This window comes from Camponotus floridanus, unplaced genomic scaffold, assembly GCF_003227725.1.
Source record: "Camponotus floridanus strain SB8 unplaced genomic scaffold, Cflo_v7.5 scaffold76, whole genome shotgun sequence".
Taxonomy (NCBI): Eukaryota; Metazoa; Arthropoda; class Insecta; order Hymenoptera; family Formicidae; genus Camponotus; species Camponotus floridanus.
In genome coordinates, this window is record NW_020229845.1 from 340,787 (window position 1) to 363,498 (window position 22,712).

The 22,712-nt window shown below is 41.8% G+C and overlaps 1 protein-coding gene and 1 long non-coding RNA gene across 4 annotated transcripts in view; one reads left to right on the forward strand and one right to left on the reverse strand.

Moving 5' to 3' along the window:
- LOC105252294 overlaps positions 1-12,139 on the reverse strand; it is a 250,072-nt gene extending 237,933 nt beyond the window's left edge. For all 3 annotated transcript variants that reach the window (XM_025414081.1, XM_025414080.1, XM_025414082.1), the window contains exon 1: positions 10,241-12,139. In XM_025414081.1, coding sequence (XP_025269866.1) covers positions 10,241-10,981 — 741 coding nt within the window. In that variant the 5' untranslated portion in view covers positions 10,982-12,139. The remainder of the gene's footprint in view (positions 1-10,240) is intronic.
- A 20-nt stretch (positions 12,140-12,159) lies between these two features.
- LOC105252292 overlaps positions 12,160-22,712 on the forward strand; it is a 43,883-nt gene continuing 33,330 nt past the window's right edge. Inside the window, exons 1-2 of the long non-coding RNA XR_889282.3 lie at positions 12,160-12,467; positions 21,302-21,485. This is a non-coding gene — a long non-coding RNA (uncharacterized LOC105252292). The remainder of the gene's footprint in view (positions 12,468-21,301; positions 21,486-22,712) is intronic.

Consider the following 22,712-nt stretch of genomic DNA (forward strand, 5'->3'; position numbering starts at 1 on the left):
TAATCTCTGTAGAATTATCAGACTATCGATATAATTGATATATAGAGTTGTAGCTCTTCCCTCGGAAAAGAGCTGTAGAGTTCTAGACATATTTAAAAAAAAATAATTGAATTAGATCGACCGATGATTAAGTGCAAGAAAATAGAAATTTGAACTTTACGGTATCATTGGATGTTGTCCAAAATCACGAAAAAATTGAGGGAAAATTTTATATTTTAAAATTTTAAAAATTTCCATATAAGAAACATCGTAACAGAAAAGATCCGTATCCTGCTCTCGCGGGATAGACACGTGTTTCGGTGTCGACACGAAACCGATCATAGTCGGGCGAACCGATTATCGATTCGCGGCGATCATCCACGTAATTGCAACGTTCGATTTCGGCTAAAGCGAAACGATGATGAATGGGTGGTGTCGTTGAATGGCGGAAGAGAAAAGAGATCGCGCTCTCGGAATTACGAAAGGCGGGGAATGGCGCTCTAATGCAAATTGCGACTCGCGGAGGCGGAGGCGGCGGCGGCATTTAATCGATCGTTGGAGCGTGTACGGTGCTGAGGTCGAGACTGGACGCTCGTTGAAGCGACGTCGAGTGGTGTCGCCGGGGTCGGTCAATAAGAAGCGTATCTATCTCCTGCGAGCGGCGTCAATTACTTTAATGGCAGCGATCATAATGCCAACGATAGCTGAGCGCTCGTGAGCCAATGTCAGCGCACGTAAAGCGTAGTGGCGGCCAATAAACGAACGTTCCTGTGTCTCTTTGTAACGTAATCACGAGGTTGGGTAACGTGTCGTCGCGATTACATTAAAATTGGCCGCGTTTAAACTCGTACGTGTATCCGTTCAAACGAACTCGTAAAAACACGAGGAACAGCGCCTCGGTGTATAATTTTATTTATTTGCAATCACACAGATACATGCACACACATAATTTAATTTATGCTTGCAATCAATTTTTTTATGGATATATACTTATCATAATCTTCTACTCATCATTTTGCATTTTTATGATATTGATCTTTCTGTAATATTTCAATTAAAATCTCTACTCTTCTCGAATTATACCTCGTAATGTTTACAGCGACTTCACTGTAAATACGTATCCATGTTTACGTCACTAAAAGTAATTATTAATGATAAGTGATGCTAATCAAACCAATCAAAACGTCGAGCACATCACTGAGATGCGCGAGTAGAAGATAAGCGCACAATAGCAAATGTCAAAGAAATTTCACAAGAGACACATATTCACGCATACAAATCGCTGTTTATTTTATAACATTGCTTTACTTTTATCCAGATTTTGATTATTTTATTATTTGATATTTTTGATAGTGACTACAAAATATCTATCTCATGATCCTTACATTCTACTAACTGATGATAAAAAAAGTAGCACGTATATTCTTATTTCGCTTCCATGCAACTTGATCGAGAACGTCAAAATTACAAAATAAGAATAGTTAGATCATAGATTATTATAGACGATAGTGATTATAAACTGTACAAATTTTGCTGCAAAACAGCGACAATTTATAGATGTATTTAAAGGTCAAAATACACATACGCAAAAGTTAAAATTTAATTAAATTGTAAAAAAATATTCTCTCAGCTATCACATTTTATTACATATCCCGGCCATTAAATTAGGAGACATTTTGCGATTGTCAACGCGATGGAGGACAATTCAAAGCGAGTCACAAGAGAGGCTATTTTCAACCCTCTATTATCGGTATCGACGAATGCAACGTCGCTAGAGTGCCCCTCTCGATATAGTCATATGGTTTGCATTTTAAATATTCACAACATAATATGCGTGTGTACGCGCGTGCGTTCCCACGAATCTTCTATGCAGATCTCCGCTTGGAAATGCGCAAACGCACTCAATATCAATATCTTATTAATCACAGAGAAAAAAAATTGCGCGATGCATTCCCCGCCCGATTCTCCTCGGCGCTTATGACATTTACGGGATCTCACCATGATCGACGGTATTGCGGCTCAAGAGAATAACGATATTATATAACCGGGAAAAGATTTCTCTGTGTGTGTGTGTGTGTGCCGCCGCTACACATATACACAATAAAGAATTCAGCGTATCGTTCTCTGTTAGTTTATGTCGACAGTTGAAAATACGCGGTTCTCTCTCTCAGTCGGTCGCGGCACGCGAGCAGAACTTAATTAAGCCGCGCGGCTTTTAGGTCGCGCGCGAGAGCGAGAGATTATGGGAGCGCGATTACGAAGAAACGCGATATCGCGTTACGGTCGACCGGTTAAAAATTATTGGCCTTTTTCTATGTGAGTATTTTATGCAAGAAAAAAAAAATCTCTCGAAGAAGTAATCTCGTCGACACGATTGCGCGTTCAATTCAAATTAATGCGCAATGATACGTAGGAAAAAGTGGATCATCGTGCGACTATGTATAAAAGTTACCATATCGAGAGAAAATTATTTATATCAATATCAAAAAATGTCGATGTTTTATCTCATATCGGATAAACATATCGGGGAGAGCGTACAAATATTAAAAAATAATTAAAATAATATAAAAATTATACATATATTTTTTCCAGGCACACGCAAGAGTTGCTTTATTTCGAGAGAATAAAAACGCAATTAATTATTCAATCATTTTTATGGTTAATTAGAAAAGTTGCAAATTTCTCAGCGATTAATTAATTTCTCGTCATATTTGATAAGGACATTAATGATTAAAATTGAAATAAGTGGGGAATATTAGAACTTTCTTTCGACGAAATATTGGCTGTGTCGTTCCCGTATATTTGCTAAAAGACGAAACGTTAGTCGTCGACAGCCGCATGATAGGGCGCGTGCGCGCCGAAACCGCAGGCCTGCAGCCGCTCGCTAATTATTTATTCTTCGTTATGCCCTGCTTCCAACATGGGGTGACGATACCCTCCTTTTAGTCATGGTATGCGACTCGTCTAATCCCCACGATTGTTTAGGAACGTTGTTATACCTTTCCACAAGCGTGGTTGAGATTGATTACATTTCTCTTCACTTTCGTCTGCCTCGTCAACATGATATATAATGTTGTTCGATGCTTTACCAGGCAATATTATTGGCTTCCAATCTAATCCTCTTCCAAGGAGAAGTGTGGAAATGCAATAAACAGTTTATACATATCCGTACATATATCGGAGCTCCGTAATAGGTATTATATTTTACGTTGAAATTAATTAATTTCGCGCATTCAATTAACATTACAAGTTCGGAGAAAAATGAAAAGAAACACGATGAGAAACCATCGCTAAAGATGAAACGGGACGCGCCCGTTAAGCGTCGAAGGGGGAACATGAGGAATTAAATGCTCGCCATTAATTATTCATGCGTTGCAAAGTGACATGCACCAACACACGCGCGATCAGTCGCACGTGGAGTGATCGGGGACGTACAGACTGGACCAAAGTAACGAGTGTGTCGTATCCCGTGTCATTGAGATGCCGCGTGTTTTGCGCCGGTAAATAGAATCGCGCCTTTTATTACGCGTCAACCATCGTTAAATAAGCACGTATACGCAGACAGAGAAATACACATTCGCACGCATACGTATATATACCAGTGATTCCCAAAGTAATTTTCTAATCTCTTTTAGAGCAAATATTTCATCAGCGATCTCTACAAAGATAATCGAAAATAAGACAAAAAATTATTAATGAAATTATTTTCTTAAAAATAATATAAAAATATAATTGCATAAAAGTATCAAGTATGTAAGCATTAATTAATTAATTAAGGGGTTACAATACATACAAATATATTTTCCCCTCACGAATCAGAGCAGATACCTGATTTTTTTCCTTGTTTTAAAAGTAAATCTCTGACATGTTTGGAATATGCAAAACATGTTTCGTGAAAATTGAAATTTTTTATAAATTAAAATTCCAATTAGTCGATTTATTAAATAAACAAAATATGTAAACTTTTATAAAAATTATTTTTTCACATTCCACATGTGTATCAAAAATAAATTTTTAAAATAAAACAAATGTCCTATCTGGTTCCTGACAAGAAGGTCAGAAGGAATGTCACAAAATTCATGATTTTTAGACAATAGATTTTTGCGTTAAAAATATTCGAATTTTAAATAGTTCTATTATAAATACAGCAATCGTTTTATTACCGCTTCCTTGTCGTTCTCCATTGAGTCTTCTAGCGCCTACTTTGGGAGAATCACTGGTATACATATACATATCAAAGTCACACCGCGACTTTATACAGGCACTACTTAAACGGCTTTATGATCCGGAAAACTCGAGCAAGGCTCAAGGGCAACATTCCGAGGAGATACCCCGCGGGTCGCCGTTATAAAACGCGAAGATCCATGACGCGTTGCGATACGGGAGGGAGGAGGGAGGGGGCCGATGATGAACAACAAACGCCATTGTCTAGCGTGTTTGCCGACGATGAAAAGCGTGGCGATCAAACGGCCGACGACAGCTCGTTTCCCCGACGACACGAGACGAATCGCGGGTACCCGGACCCGAGCCCGGGCGTCGCCGCCGCCGCAGCCGCAGCGCCATGTGTTGCGCTCAATTGGACGCCCTTCAGGTAGAAAAATGCATCGGCGTGTCCGGCTCGCGCACGCATCTGGCGAGCGGAACCGCTTCGGGGCATCGCGGGCCCCTCCGACATTGGAGGCGTGCAAACGTATTCCTTTCTTTACCTCGTGGTCCCGCTGGATCAGCTCTCTCGCTGGCCCTCCTCTATCACCCTTTTTATTTCCATTTACGTCCGTCCGCAACGTGGTCGCGCGACGACGTTATTCGCAAATTGACGCGGTTTCGCGTTTAAATTGATGTATAGACGTGTCGGCAGGATTATATACCAAATGATCGATGAACGACAAAACGCAAAAACGTCGTCGCTTAAACTGCGCACGATCTGCATTCGTGCCACGCGACGGAATAAATTTGCTTGCGAGAAAACGATCCAGCTTCACGAGCGAGTTTTTGTGTCCATGCTCGAGATACTTTTTTTTTATGTAACAAACGTCTTTCCAAGTACATTTGTAGAGAGAATATATATAATATGCATAAATTTTCATATTATTCACGTATAGTTATATTAAGAAATTATTGTACGAATACTTGTTATTTAAAAAAAAAATATTTTCGCCAAAATTATTTATGGCAAATTTACGATGAAAAATTACCGTATAACTTTCTATTCTCAATTGTTTAAGCTATAATATAATGTTCAAATAATATCACGATTATATTATTTTCCAATAATTTTAATATAAACAAGAAAAATTATAATATTATTAATAAAAGATATGTGATCTAAAATTTGTGAACAATATTATTTAATCTTCTCTCTGTATTTTTTGTATATTTTTATATTATCTATAAATAAATAGTGCATATTACGTGATCGTAGATTACACGCTTACGCATATGTTTGCCGTTGACAATGTCATCATATGTAGTGGCAGATAGAACAAGTGCAGGTTTTTATTGGTAATATAATGGGAAATAACTCGAATAAAAATTACTCGATGATACATTATCGAGACCAGTTATTAAACTATTTTTTCCAAACTAGTTTTTCTTTGTGTGACTACGAATGCGAAATGATCTACGATTATATTCCAATATAATCAAGGAAGTACTTATCTTTAAAACGATCGAGAAATAATTGTCGCGATTAGCATTGATGACCATTTTTATGTACGATATTGCTGATATATGGCCAATATATCGAGAGAGACAGAGAGAGAGAAGCAATAAAATATAACTTAATGTTAAATTGAAAAAACTAATACCGCAATTCTTTTATATTATATATGCATACGCACGTGTTTCGAGAGCGGTAATTTTCTTCGAAAAATTTCAAAAGAAATATCGCGGAGCTAAATCCCACTCTCAGAAACGAATCGGCGTCGCAACCCGCGACAAACAGCAAGGAAAATAAGGAATGTCCCACGCTATCGCGACACCGATCACTTCGCCTGGTTGCTACGTAGTGCGCAGGTGCGCGAGCAAGTTCCCGGTCGCGAAATTTATAGACTGATTCGCGCCTTCGGGTTTGCGAGCCGACGCGACTCCAGAAGTAAGATCGGGAGAGAAACGGAGCCGAAGGGATCGGCGTCGATTCAATGCCCTTATTCGTTGCGATCGTACGTTACTGAGCGTTATCTCGATACAGGTGCGTACCCGCGGAAGATGAACGCGGTCGTTAAGCTCGGAACGAAACGGTATGCTGATGAGGGAGCGAGTTGCAGCGGTGGACTTATTGCGGAGCACTTTCCTGGGCCCGGATAATCGGCTTTAAATGCGACGATAGCTCTCGTGCCTAGTTCGGTCGCCCCGTTTTGGAGCGATATCGCAAGCGTCTGAACACGCGTTTCTGGAGCACCGCTCCTGGAGAATCGTCTTGTTACGAATCTCGTTTACATTCGAGTAGAATTGACTAAAGAGCTCTATATAGGTATTAATATAATAACAATAATAACTCTCCGTCCGCGAGATTATTTTTACTGGCGATCAGCAATCTATTTTTCAGCGAAGAAAAATATTAAAGATATATTATTAATTAATCCAACGTATATAATTAATAACATTAATCAAACATATATATTTAAATATATATTTAAATATATATAAAATATAGAAACTGCTTTCTAATTATTTAAATTTCCGTTAAACACAATTATAATTAAAGATATATAATTTAGTCAATCTTATATATATATATATATATATATATATATATATATAAATAAGATTGACTAAATTATATATCTATATATAATTTATGAATATATATCGCAATCTCTCTTACGATGAAAAAAGTAAATGATGACGATAAATGCGTACTAAACTTGAAAATAAACGCAATCGCGGTATCGACGCAAATTAAGATCGTCAAACAGGTATTTCTCGCGGAACGTTTCACCGCATGATACCCAAAGCTAATGCATTTCTCATACTTTCCGCGAGCGAGCAAGCGATAGATCTCCCGTGAAGAGTGAGTCACGCCTAGCCGATCGACGCCGATCCTTACGATCAGCTGATAAGGCCGTTCGTGCGAAACTCTTTATAAGCGTTAAATCCCTCTACAAATACATCGATTCGCGCAACAAACACAACCGAAAGCCGCCGTCGAATCGGCTGTTACCGGCCCGAAATCTATCGTTTCACGAAAAGCCACCAGTTGAATCCGTTCTCGCGTCATAAATTTGGAAACGCGACGAAAGTGCCATAAAGCGAAAGAAGCGGATCGGGACGGCGCGCGCCCGCTAATCCGACCCTCGTCGAAAACTGCGAGGCTAAATCGGCAAGTTCGCCGAGCTAATCGTCGCCTCGTAAATTAATGCGGCCGCTTAACTGAAATTTCGAACGATATTTATCGCTACCGCTTTTGCTCACTCGCTCGCTCGCTCTCCCGGTCGGTGATAAATTATAAGAAACGGCGGATTACGTCATAATGGACGCCGAGCACGCACTGTCTGTTTTACGAGCGCGATGTTACGCTAATCGTCGGACGAGCCGACTTATCCCCGGCCGCGTTTTCCGCTTACAAATTGGTCGAACTCTCAATGAGTCCTGTATCACTCCACGAGTCGGGAAAAAGAAAGAGAAGATAGGTGGAAAGGCAGGAGGGGGAGAAGGAGAGAGGGGTTTCATTTCGAGGGACGGCGAAAGGGTGCGCGCAGAGTCCTTCCCCGAGGGGCAGAACCACAGCCGCGATGCGTGTAATCACTGTAATTTCGGCCAGAGCGCAATTTTTGGCCGGCGATCGCGACGTCTCGTCCGATTTCATTAAACCTTCATTCCGACCCGGCAATTTCAATTGCAGTCCCGTACACAATGTCTTACGGAAGCAAAAAATCGTGGGAAGCGAGAGAGGGGGGGGGAGAGAAAGAGAGAGAGAGCTGCGGTATATAAGATATCACCTTTAATTTTTCTTTAAGTCTCTCGTTTTATTGAGGTAATAAAATTATGTCGAAGCATAGGATAAATAAGTTTACTGACGTTCCGTTATTACTCTTACATACACATATATGTTATTTTACGACTAATATAAAAGTAAAATTATTTATTTGATATTAAAAATACGAAAATACTTTGGAAGCCTACTTTAATGTTATTCTTTTAATGTTAAGAAATCAGCGATTTTGTTAACATGCTAATAAAATTATTTTCATTTATACTTGATTCGTATTTATAAAAAAATGTATCGATATAAATATATGATAATGATTAATAATGAGAAGATTAATATTAGTACGATAAATAAATTTTTACTGTGCAACAATTTAATTGTAGCAGATTTTATAGAATTTTTTTATCTTCCACATGTACTTTTTTTGCTCATAGCCCTCTTTCATGTATTATATGTCATGATCTATTTTAGCAACTCAATTTTTAATCGAGAAAAATATCGCTGTTCGAAAAATTAGATTTTCAAACTTAAAAAATAAACGAGAAGCATATATAATTATTTTCTCAACTGTATAAAAGCTATAATAGTTATATGAAACGATTACTTGAGTCACGAAAAAAGAGAAAGTAAAATACAATAATATATAGTTGATTTTAATATAGATGTATACAGATTCTAGCGATATGCTAATCATTTTTCATCATTTGTATATTTTAAATTCTGCCGAAATCAACGAAGAAAAATCGTGCAACGTTTCGGGAAACCCGGATTATTAATTTTTATCTGTTCCATCCATATGGGATGCATTTGTGCAACGTTGCACACGCTTCGACGTGTTGCACGGAAGATTAAGAAATTTCGACGATTTACGATCGCGCGGATCCAAGTAATGCGTCGCTCGCACGAAACAGAGGATGCAACGGAGGTGCCGGTTGCGTGCTCGGAAATCTTACCCTCCTCTCTCGGCGATGATTCGTACGCGCCGGAGGGCGAAAAATGAAATTTCTGCCGCCGCCTACGTCGTCATCGTCGTCGTCGTCGATACTATCTCCATTCTCCGATTACCGATCTTATCGAATAAGATCGCGCGATCACGGCGATCGAACGCCGATATTCCCGCTTTCGTCACAGGGCTATTGTTCCCTTAATAAGTGCCACACCGTTCCGAATAACCGCATAATCCAACACGAGGTAACATAACTAATGCATCGCGCGATCGAGGCAATTTCTCTCTTTTCGCAATCTCGAGAAAAATGCGCGACGCAATTTCAATGATTCATTATATCCAGTTTCTGCCAAACCTGAAAAAGCCTTGGAACGATGAAAGGCTGCGAATTATCAGATGTGGGAACCGCTCCAACAATCTCTTTAACATTCATGACTTTAAGATACAAGAATAGACAACCTCCTTTACGACTGCTGTTGATTACCATAGAGATTAAATTGTGGATTCCAAAGTACTATCATTATATGATAGGAAACGATAATAAGAGAGAATGCACGCACGAGTTGTATTATTTAGGTAATACATAACATCTCTCCCCCTCCCCCTCTCTCTCTCGCCATGTGATTTCTATTTTCGAATATTTGTAACTTGACAACTAGCGTCAATTTTACACGTCCAGCAAAAATAATAATTAAAAGTATTTGATTTGCCTTCGCAAAAATTGCAGCGAATTTTCTGTCAAATATTTAAGAATGAGATAAATCGCGAGTGACATTTACAAAACATCTCTCCCCCTCCCCCTCTCTCGCCATGTGATTTCTATTTTCGAATATTTGTAATTTAACAACTAGCGTCAATTTTACACGTCCAGTAAAAATAATAATTAAAAGTATTCGATTTGCCTTCGCAAAAATTGCAGCAAATTTTCTGTCAAATATTTAAGAATGAGATAAATCGCGAATGACATTTACAAAACATCTCTCCCCCTCCCCCTCTCTCGCCATGTGATTTCTATTTTCGAATATTTGTAATTTAACAACTAGCGTCAATTTTACACGTCCAGCAAAAATAATAATTAAAAGTATTCGATTTGCCTTCGCAAAAATTACAGCGAATTTTCTGTCAAATATTTAAGAATGAGATAAATCGCGAATGACATTTACAAAACATCTCTCCCCCTCCCCTCTCTCGCCATGTGATTTCTATTTTCGAATATTTATAACTTAACAACTAGCGTCAATTTTACACGTCCAGCAAAAATAATAATTAAAAGTATTCGATTTGCCTTCGCAAAAATTGCAGCAAATTTTCTGTCAAATATTTAAGAATGAGATAAATCGCGAATGACACTTACAATGACACGTTAAATGAGAGAAAAAACTTACGGGCATCGGCGGGTGTAGGCCGCGGAACGCAGCGCTGCTCCACTTGCGCTGCCTGGCCGGATGATAGTGGCCTCTGTTGTAGGCGCTGTTGTTCTGATGCGGAGGATGCTGGTGATGATGATGATGGTGATGATGATTGCCGTACGACGTGCGCAGGGTGGGCCGGAAGCCCGGGTACGGCACTCCGGCGTTGACGTGTTGAAAGTCGCCGGGGTCGAAGCGCTGATGGTGCTCCTGCAGGAAGCCGTCGTTGGGGATCGGCGGCATCCTGCCGTAGGCGGCGTGCCGATCGACGTGCGACACGCTCTGCTCGTGTCCGTCGGCGATCTTACCGATCGGCCCATCCGGGGAGGGACGTCCGGCCGAGAAGGACGACGACGACGTCGCCGGCATCATGGGCGCCGGATGGTGTTGCCCGTAGAAGGGAGGGAAGCCGAAAGAGTTGGGCAATCCCACGGGACGGTATCCCGGTTGACACTGGCCGAGAATGTCCGGGACGTATCCCGGCTTCTTGTCGTTGAAGCGATAATTATCGTTGCTCGGCTGCCGCTGATAATCCTCTCGGGGCTCGCCTTTAACCTCGACGCCGGCCTCCGTGGGCTCGGGCATCTCGATCTTGATCCTCACGTCGTTCCTGTCGGCGACGGGCTCGCTCTTGATCGCGAAGCCGGCCGGCGATCTCGCCGGAGGACTCGTCGCGGCGGAGCCCTCGTCGCAGCCACCCACGCTGGCTTGCTGCATCCTCGGGGGATTCACGCGTCGATGCCACGGTGACGTTCCTCGGTCAGCCACGACGGCGTCATCGCCTTGCGAGTCGATGGGACGATCGTCGATTACGGGTATTGTCGTCGGTAATTGTCGTCGATCGTCGCCGGATGTCGATTAATTACGGAGTTGCGACAGAAGGACACTATCGTGCGCGCATTAGTTGGACGCGAGAGTCGCGTGGATCCTGGAGGCCCGGCTCCAGTCTTGAATTTTTGCGACTCGGAGGAGAATCGAGGCACTCGAAGTCTGCTGCGAGAATCGCGTGACGTAACCTCGCGTAGGCGCGAGGGTTCTGTCAACGTCGAGTGCATCCGCAGCGCGCTGTAAGAACATAGCTAACGTAGGCATTCGTCTTATTCCCTTATACCGCGGGAGCACGATCCTCCTGGAAAAATGTCCGCGTGGAAGCGTCACGCACGACGCGCACGCACACGCGTGCGAGTCGTCTCCCGGGACGGGGCGTCGTCCGCGGACGCGTGGATTTCGGCCGCGTGGAGGGGAGGGCAAGGGCGGCGTGACAAGTTTCCGTGTCACGTGTCCAGCGACCTTAAGCCCCGCCTACGACTCCGATTTCCTCTCGGATCGTTACCTGGTCACCGCCGCTGGCGACGATCTTCCTTCTTGTTGTTTCGAGAAACGAGAGTCTACGATCCCCCTTTCGACGAGAGGAGCGAAAAAAGAGGACGCGCGACAGTCCTCTCCCCCTCGCTTGTCCACCGCCGCCTTCTCCTCCTCCGTTCCGCTTCCCCCTCGTCCTCTCCGTCTCCCTCTCCTCTTCTGCGACAAACCGCCGAGCGTGAAGCACCACGCGAACACCGGACGCGCGATTGGCGCGTTTTCTTGCCGGCGCGAGAACTCTTTACGGTACACTGCCTCGGAAACGCATCGCGAATCTCCCGCGCGGAACCGCGTTAAGTACCGGACTGAGACGGTTTCGCGCCCTTGCGCCTGTATCAGTGCGCGCTGTCCGCCGACTCGCACGAGGACACCGTGGATAAACGCGGCACTACTCGTCTCGGCCGTCGTCTTCGTCCGCGAACAACCGGCGAGGAGAAACAACAGCGTCGTCCGCGGCGCGAAACACGCAACGGGGCCCGATACGCAAAGGAAGGCCGGCGGCCTCGGTCGAGCTGATCGCGTACGTACGAGTTTCGTTTCACGCAGCGTGGAACTCTCGGCGGAGGTGCGCGGCGCGCGGCGCGCGGCGGCCACCACCAGTCGGCGGAAACGCGCGAAGTCGCCCGAGGTCGGCCGAGCGTCGACGCGTCTCTCTCTCTCCCTCCCACTCCCGCGCGCTCTCTCTCTGCCTATCTATCCGCAGACTACTTCAGCCGCCTCCCGCCTTTCGCGAGCGACTACATCGATGCCGCCTCCGCCACCGCCGACCGACAGCTCCACGAAGTAGAGTTCATCTTTTGTGAGATCGTCGGCTCTATGCCGAGAACGTCGTCTCGTTATGGTAAAGAATCATATTTTCGTACTTTGTCGAGTATGTGTGTGTGTGCGTACATAAGCTTTTCCGGAAGGACGAAAAGACAATCGAGATATCTTGGAAGGTTGTTAGAAAGGATAAAAATAGATCTCGCCTGTGGCTTTTAAGGTCGCCCGTAATAATACATTTATTTGAATCATTTAGGGTTAACATTTTTTGTTTATGTACACACACATAAATGTACACGATGTTTGTATTTGTCACTGTTGACGGGTGCGTTCTAGTATCGAATCGATCGCCATTATTATATAGAAATATGAAAATTGAATATATAATATTTTGACGTTATGTTACGATATATAATATTAATATTTCATAAAGAATGGAAAATAGATTAAAAACCTGGACAGCGTCATCGATCTTGGAAATATATTTTATTTAATTTTAAATACAGGACTAAACCTCCCGAAATTGCATTAATAGGTTAGGCTAGGGTATAGGATTCACCGTCGAGTTCGAAACGAATCAATGCAAAATTGCACTGCAAATTCGGTAATCTATGAATCTCATGTTTCGATGCGTACGTTCATTATAACGATAAAAGCGATGCTCGCGATATAATTCGCGTTAATGCGTACGTTCTAATTTATCGATAATTCTACTGTCGTCGAATTTAAATTCCACGTTTTTTCTGCGCGCGCGTGTGTATGCGTATGTCATGTCAATCCTTTTTTCCCGTCGCTACTTTACGTCGCTTGCACCGGTAGTTTCAATGAGAACCGCCGGGCGCGGGTCTGCCTGTATCGCCGCCACACGATATATCAGGTTACATATCCGTTGCGTCATGTAAATTGATACCTGTACACGCTCGTACACCGATCGGGCATTTATTTAAGCCATAAATTATCGTAACGTCGATTGGACATGCACCTAGGTACGATTTTACTAACCAGACCGACGACGTTGTACACACACGAAACCGTAATATACACGGAGAGACGATAAAACACGTCGACGCAGCCTCAAGGATTGTCGTCGCTAAATAATTCGCACGGATTTCTAAGCTAAACGGATAATCCACGCGGATTCGATAGCAAATAATCGTAATATTTTTGTCAAAAATTCAAATTTCCTCGATATATATCGTGTCTTATTAGCGTTTTCATTTTTATGCATTATTTTTATCGCATTCCCTCCTTCTCGCGATGTCTTATTTTTAATCCGTCCCTTAAAAAGGTATATTCGAGCGAACATCGTTCGGCTTCCTCGAACTCGGTGCGCACGTAAAAAACTAAAACAAAATATACCGATACTTTTTTCACACTTTCAGCCGTTTAGGTGTTGCTCGTCACGCCGAAAGTGTGAAATAACATGTTTATTTACATATCCACCTGTCATTGACTCTCTTATCGCGCACAAGTGTGATTCATCTCGTCTCAATTTACTTCCTACGTAAATTTTACTTCATATATTTTACACATACACACGTAATTATAATGTCGGTATAATATTTTTCTTGGAAATAAATTTATTGAAAGAACGCTTAATATATTATTGATAATGCGATTAAAGTAATCAATGACATTTACATAAAAAATAAATTTGTGAACATTATTGGTAGTCTTTTAATTCTTAGCTCTCTATAAAGTAATATAATTAATATATATTAATATTAATCCACTGAAATATGATTTCTATTCATTTAAAATATATTTAAAACATCTTCTAACCACTTTCCAAAAAAAAAAATATTAAAGATTTTAAAGATATATTCATATCTGTATAAATAAATCGCAAATAATGTTTTTATATTAATAACATATTTTAATAACATTTTTGAGATACAATTTTAAATATGTGCTTTTATAAACGCGTCTTAATATTAAAATCATAATGAGGATATTAATTTGTGATATATTGTAAAAATAAATGCATGCATTAGTACGCATTTTCTTATATATAAAATTACGATTCATTAACATCCTTAATTATTATCATACACATTATTGTTATGTTTACGACTTGAATGATTTTATATTATCAAGTTTATATTGAAATTGTGTCTACAAAATGTCACACGTATAATATGCTCAGCTAAAAGTAAAATCATTATGCTTGCAATCACTTTATTGTTTAATATTATTCAATAATATTATCATTTAAAATTTAAAATTTAATACATATATATCCGAGAATTTTAATTAGAGTTTTCAGTATCCATCTCTCCTTATATATTTGTCATGCAACGCATATAAAAAGCGAATTAAAAATTAATCGTCGCGAATGATCGCGAGGCAAATTCTCTATCATAGGACACATTACAGATCGAATATTAAGATATTAACTATCGCAAAATATTCCGCGAGATTATCTTAATCCGTTTTTATCAATATACATGTGCGTATTTCCTATCGTCGATGTATTTCTTGGCTCATAACTGAATAGAATTTTTTCGGAACGGAGGCTTTGTAGGCTCTCTCCTTGTTTTATTTCGCGTGGCAGGTAAAACGACGACGTCGTCGGTGCCGCAGGTACGTAGAGCGGCCGTTGCGAGAGCTTCGCCCTTTCGAAGTAGCCTATACGTGCACCCAACCGTATTGCGTTGCCGAGACAAAAGGAGCAGGAAGGACGGAACCGTGAGCTCTCTCTCTCTCTCTCCCCCTTTCTCTCTCTTTCCCTCGATGAGCAGCCCGTCGATACTCGGCTTATACGACTCGCGGGGCGAATCGATGCGTGTGTGCATGCACTCTCTTCGCAGCGGGATGACTGGTGAGAGAATTCAATTTCCGTCGTCGTTATCGTGCCTCCATCTTCAGCTCGGGCCGCGTTCAGATCATCCTCGCTGACTCCTCGTTCTCCTCTCTCGCTGCCGACGTAACGAGACAAAGCCGTCGTTGCCTTCGCTTCGCCTGCGCGCTCGTCTCGCGACCTTTCTGCCGGATGAACTGTCAAGAGCGCGCGTGTTATCGAGGCAACGCTCGATAAGAATCGGCTTCAACGACTACTCCGAGAGCGCGTGTTTAATTATACCAAGTGAATCGGACTAGATTTCGCGTCCTGGCGCTCGCTATCATATCAAGGATCGATTCTGAATTTATAATATGAAAAAATGATCATGAAAGTTCCTCGATTCTTTTATCGAAACATGACAGTTAAATAACAGTACTTGTAGATTTCAAAATATGTTTCGTAAAAGTTATTAAAAGTAAATAAATTAACAGTAAAGTAAAATAGTGCCGATAGAAAAGCAAAATATCTATCTAAATAATTTTTTTTTTAAATTGAGAAAACCAACAGTTGATATTCCAGGAGCAAACAATAATGATACATATGTGCGATAGATCAAATTGATAAATTCGATAAACCGATTCTATATACAAGAATGTAGAGACGGGGACTTGTTTTGACGTTTCTAACGCAAGAAATGGCTGTTATGCTCGGATGCTAGACACGCCATGCTGTATCATCGTTCACAGAGTTCACGGTTTAGCGATCTCAATGGACATATCGGGATCTAAAAATCACTCACGACATTCGCGACTTGTGAGTTATCAATTTCTAAGATAATGCGCGCCTTCTCTGTACAGTTCGGAGCATAGCGATTACGTTTTACGACCAAGCGAATATAGTCCCCGGTTACGTAATCGGGCCGCTTCCCAGCTGTCTGATCAGCAGTTTAGGCAGAGGCAGCCTGTTCTGGACAGTACAAAGAAAAACAAGCGCATAGGTGGATTGCGTATTTATATCGATCCTAATAATCGTTATTTTTCTCATGTTCTTATTTTCATCATTTTGATGGTAATTATATTCTGAATTAGTTGAAAAATATTGGATTTTCTCATCCAATATTTTTATGACAAGCAGAATTAATTAATCGAAAAGCTCTCATTTAATTAGAAAATCTTGCATTCTTAATGCTCGATTAATTATATTAAGACGAACAAATACCTGAACATCTAGACAATATGTTTCATAATTTGCGTCCCGTAACTGCAAAACGCTATTCCTGAATCAAAAGTATATAATAATATATTGTACGTACATGTATTATTTGCAATTCGAATATCAGAATATTCGGATATTTTTCGATTTTCATCTTTAATATCCGGATCTTGGGTAAAATATCCAACTCTAACAACACACATGTCCAAAAGAGACAAGTGTCTACAAGTTATCCAGAGGATATTTTATGTCCTCTAGATAACCTTTGGACATGTGTGCTGTTAGAGAAGAGTCTGGGTATTTGAATAATACTCGCGGGTTTGGGTGGATTGGTATCCAAGTACTCTGGATATAAAAATAATTCGATTTATATCGATAGCAGTGCGAACGATGACTACAAATCTCGTACGAGGGATGCTGGTCATTGATTTTTTCCAGGTTCAAAGATGTAACATTCCGGTGTGCGCTGAACAAAATTGCGCGGATGTGTAGAATCGAGATGTATTCTCACCAGGGCACGGATCTATATTTCCGTCGCATCGGCGATAGAACGCGTACACGCCCAGTCCCGTGGCAGCTGATCAATCCTCGAACGGACGCACCTAAGGACATCCTCGCGCGACCGCTCTCTGCTGTTCCTCGTAGCAGGAGAACCAGCGGCGATCTCCTGCACCGCAGCTGATTCCTGGAGAACGACGGGGAGAGGCGTGTGTCACCAGAACTCTGGGGACAGATCGAGCCAATGGGAGGAAATGGAAGGCGTGGATCACGGCAACCCAGAGGACAGCGTGCGCGGACGACACGGCAAAGTAGGGGACTCTCGAAGCGACACGAGAACGGTTCCACCGTCCGTTTTCCCTTCTCTTGTCCCACCGTCGCCGCATCCGTTCGTGTGGGATCTCACGGTCGCGGAGTCGCCCCTGGTCCACCTGGTGGGAAAAGCGACGGAGGGGTCGTAGGAGAAGAGACTCGGCTGGTGGGGACGCCAATACACGCCCATTCTGTCGTGGAGGGGTGAGAAAGAGAGAGAGACGGTATCGCAACCCCCCTCGTCCTGCTTCACGACCCTGCCGGCGGCGCATGTGGCATCTGGTGAAACAGATACGACATCGCACGGCTGACGCGGAGATTGCCGCCACACACATACAAACGCCGCGCTCGCGCGCGCGCGCGCGCACACGCACACACGTGTGTGCACACTAGAGCGCGAACGACTCACGGGGAAACTGCTCTCACCGATTTCGACGAGCGCGTGTTGTATACTCGTGAAATTTAAAGTAAGAGACAAAGGAAAAGTGTATTCTGTTGTATATCTTTTCGAATTATTATTTCAGAATTGAACATTTTCCTGATAAAGGCTTGGGCATATTTGGTTCGTATGCATATGTGTATACAAGGAAAATTTTTTTCAATAGATACATCATTAAATTTATCAGTTTAAATATGCCAGTTTTTACCGGATAAATAGTTCTTTAAATTATGATAAAATTAGAATGGAATTTGTCAGTTTACTGACAATTGACAGTTGAAATAGAATATATTTTATATATATATATTTATTATCAATGATTGATTACACTCGATAGAGAAGAATTTAAATGCACTCGAATTTTGAAATAATTACCAGTAAGTTTTAATCTAATCTCTAATATTTATCAGTATCTAATACTAGAAGTACTATACTAATCTAATATACTTTAGATACTAGAATAGATACTAGTGTAGATACTAGTATGAGATACTAGTATCTAAAGAAATTCCGGACCAGTTTGAGATGTCATGTGTAACGAAGATAGAAAAGCGGCGGAGCATGTGTCACGAGCGATTGACGCCTCTTAATTGTGTATTTTCTCTTATCTACTGTCACCCTTCTTTTCTCCTGGGAAACACTAAGCCAACGGATTAGTCACTCTATCACCAAGGATCCACGTCGAGCGGCTATCTTTCCCTCTTCGATAACCACTCATTCTGAGAGCTTATTGCTTCTGTCGGTAGCTTGGTACATTCCAGCAGAGGAATTCTCGACGTGATCGACAAATATCGCTATCGATAACTGCGCAATCCAATAGTCGAAATATCTGTCATTCTGCAGGTATAATTCCTTTCCCTAAAATATTTTGTTGATTATGCGATAATTCAATGTTTCATTTTACAATGTTTCTTATCTCTACTTGCATATATCGATAATATGTTATTGCGAAATATTCGAAAGTTTGATTTTAACGGGTCATAAAGCGGTAACAATGTAATAAAAGAACTTATGTGAATCGATATACACTGATCCGATATAACGTATATTAGAATGTTCATCGTGGAAAAGTACTGACATATAAAACAAATTTATTGTTAAACAAAAAAAGGAATATTATTATTAATCTTTTTATATTTTCGAAATACATACACACATTGTATGCTGAATGTATGTACCATAATAACTATTAGTCCTGTAAAATTTAAAGTAGCCTTATATTGCAAACATTAATTTTAATTTTAATGAAGATAATCTAAATAATAAACACAGGCGGAATGAACATGCGTTAATAATCGTTACCGGCTAATCAACTACTCATTCGATTCATCATGCTAAAGAGCCGCGCACTCACGGACGCGACGTCCGTGCGTGCTGCCACTGTCAAGAACATTCACGAGATTGCGATTAATCTAACGAGAAGCGCATATCCGCTTCCGATGTAGACGCGAATAGAGGCGAGGGCAATTGGATCGAGCCCGCGAGTCTCTCGTGTCGCGGCGTCGACGGTGCTCGACTTGAACGGAAATCCACTTGAGCGAACAAGAGCGACGTATATATCCGTCCGTCTCGCGGTCCAGCCTTATATAGGCCTCGCGAGAGACGCCGATATAGCTGGCGTTTTCTTTCGACACACTTGACATTAAAAGTCACGGTATTCCGTGCAGCCACGTCCCCGTCACGTCAGGTTGACGGATCGGCGCGCGCACTCAGGAAATTAGGCAATTTCCGGGCCGCGCTCGCGCGCTCGTGTCTGCATTTAATAGCACTACCAGTTATTTACCAGTTCGGCGGAGACGGGACACGACGAGCGGTATCGTTATACGAGCGGGGGCCCTCGTGTATAACGTACTTACTCTTCTTCCGCGCCAGACGGACGTCCCCATGTCGGATCGATCGCGGACTCTCTTCCTACGAGCTCGTTTATGAGACGCGCCGCGCGAGCTCTTCGCAATTCGCGGCGTGTCGAGCTGCGCTTTTTGCGAGTCACCGACGACCAGATAGAAATATGCACCGACTTTTTTTCGTTCCCGCAAAAAAAATCGATCGCAACACGATGGTGTCTTCATTTTCGCAGCATCGATCGGCTTAACTCATTCTCTCTCATGCTCACTGATATTGTCAATTTTAGGCGCGAGTTGCTTTGATCTTATTGAGAATTCTTATTGTCATTTTGCATTATCTTTATCTCCAATTTATTGTTTTTTTTATTATTAATAATAATATATATATTATACAATTAGTTGTTACACACGCAATGACTTTGATTTTTTATCTATTTTTAGGTAAAAATAAATAAATTTGTCTTATGTAATACAAGAAATTGAATCATTTTTAAATGACATCAAAGTTTATTTATTTTTAAATAATTAATTAAAAATATGTAAACAACTATAATTATGTGTTGAATTATGCATAACGTAAAAAAATTGCGTACTCACTTTTAAATTATTCAGAAAATCATCGATTGTAATTAGACGAAGAATACTCTCGTCAATTTGCACGAATAAAAAAATGATCGAAAACGAATAATCCAAATGATTCGTTGATTTGAAGAAAGGCTCAATTTCACGGAATGCGATTCACGTCGACGAGGCAGAAGCGCGTCGAATCAACGCGATACATACCTCGCAAAGTGAGCAACGACGCGGCGGCTCGCGACAATGTTTCGCGCACGGGGCGAGTATCGTTAGGAGCGCATAATGGAGCTCCTCTCTGTCGGTGGTGCACGGTGGTCGGTGTTGATAGCCCGGTATGGTGAGAGCGAATCCCGGGGTCACCCCCGGGGTCACTAATGACATACGCAGGCTCTCTCGTGTACGTGCGCGCGCGTACGCACACACAGATGCAGCGGCGATCGCCATCCTGGCGGACGATCCAACGCACGAGCTACGCGAATTGCACGCGTGTACGTGTGTATTCGCTCGCGCGCGCGCACGCATCTCCCACATGAAACGCAAAAGCGAGACGCGAATTGGCCTCATCAAAGCGAGCAAACAATGCCGGATGCCGCCGATGGCTCAACAAACGTGTGGTTAGCCAAATCACCGTACGGCACGTAGCGCGCATCGACGCGATGCCACATGGAGAGAAATGCCGAACAATGCAACGCGCATCGGTCGAGCGCGCGGCCCTGAAATGCGCAACAACCATCGTATATCGGCGTTGCATTGCAACGATACTTACCGGCTCGGCTCGCCCGGATGATGCGCCCTACGTGCGGCACGATAGCCCTTGTTTGTTTTGTTGCGCGAGACGCGCTCATGTCGGAAAATAACACGGTTGCTCTCGCTCTAGGTGCGAAGACGATGTTTAAGGAGTAATATCGCGGTGGGGGCGAGATCGCGCAGCGCGAGAACGATTATTTCCCCGACGGAATTTCCTGCGAGAAGATCGAACGCGAGTAACGCACGATTCGACCAATGTTCCGCCATTAATACCCCCTTTTCCATCCTTGAAAGGAAATAAAAGTGTCTACGTAATACATTAGAGTTCCGGCGAGGGAGGAAATTATTTGTATTTATGAATTTTCCCGGACAAAGGAGGTCGATTCCGCGTTAACGGTAGACGAATGGAAGATTAGGAATATGCAAATGAGACTCATCTGGTTTTCTCTCTTTCCCTCTGTTTTCATACAGATGTTATAGCAAAGTCAAAATTCATTTTGCAGATGGCAGAAGGCTGTTCCGCATTGCCGAGAGGTATCGATGAGGTTCTGGCAGGTACACATGTGGAGCAGAGCAGAGGATCGGCTTGAAGAACCGTCTAATAAAAATGTTAATTGCACGGCTCGTTAGAAGACCCCCCGCAACGTCTGCTAGAAGTTCAGCTCGGGGTCGCCTCGCGGGGAGTCTGTGAGTATTTGCCTTTAAACTTTCGTTCTTTTTCTCGCTTTTCTCTGCCTCTCTTTTTTTTCCACCATTTCGTTCGATTATTTATCGCCCGATGGCTCGTATACGCGCCAGCACGGAATCTGGATTATACTCTCTCGCGCGCTTCCTAGATCGAAGAGAGCTAACCACGTCGTAATGAGACCGGTTTGATAGCGTAATCTAGTTATACTCTCGCGCGAAATCTCCTTCGATCTTAGATCGGCAAATCTATAAAAGGCCAAGCCGAGAGAGAACGAATCTCGAGGCGAAATTGATCTTGCTCCGGAATTTATATTTCTGCCTTCGTGACGATATGTATTCACGATAGAACGATTTCGCTAGGAATCGCATTTTTAGCGAGAAAGTTTGCGAAATAACCACATGGTAATCTTATTAAGTGTTCACCTATAAAGAACACGTACATTTAATTCGAATATCAGAAATTATCGGCAATTTGTCTGAGATTATTCAACTTGTTATTTTTAAGGTGGGAGAAGTGAATCTTTACATCTTTGAACATAGGAAATTTTTTTATTGCAAAAATAATTTGACTATATTTTATAATCTAAATTGCATGATTTTTTAACAAATTATATATTTTGTAGAAAAAACAATATATTTTTTTGCGGACTGCACAATTATATAATTTACACAAGTAAAATTAAATTAAAATTATTTGCTGTATAAAGTCGAGTAAATTTAATTACACATTAGTCAAAAGAAATATAATGATCCTTGTCCCTGTTATTCTAAAGCATAAAACTATCATATTTGCCGTTGGTTGTGTAGTAATAAAAAAATTAAAAAAAAACAAATACCAACCACGCTTGGCATTTTTCGTAAACGAATTGTTCTTTCGACTCCGCGATCAATTCGCGCCAGGCAATTAAATGCAAAACACATATTTGATATATAAATATCGCGGCGTGTACATTTCTCGCGCTACAGTTTTCGCTGCGCCATATTAAAAACGAATATTTTTGTAATAAATTGCGCATTCCCCGGCCGGGTGTATCTCAATTTCATTCAGCTTGATCTCCATTTCATCAATTTACATAACCCTCCCCGCTGTAATACAATGAAATCAGTTTGAGAGGTAAATTCGATAGCTGCGGCAACTTTGCCTACGCTTCTACGCTCCGAAAGAATTTTGTTTGGTAATTCAATCGTGTAACCAATGAGCTCTCGCCGCGTATTAACCGACAATTT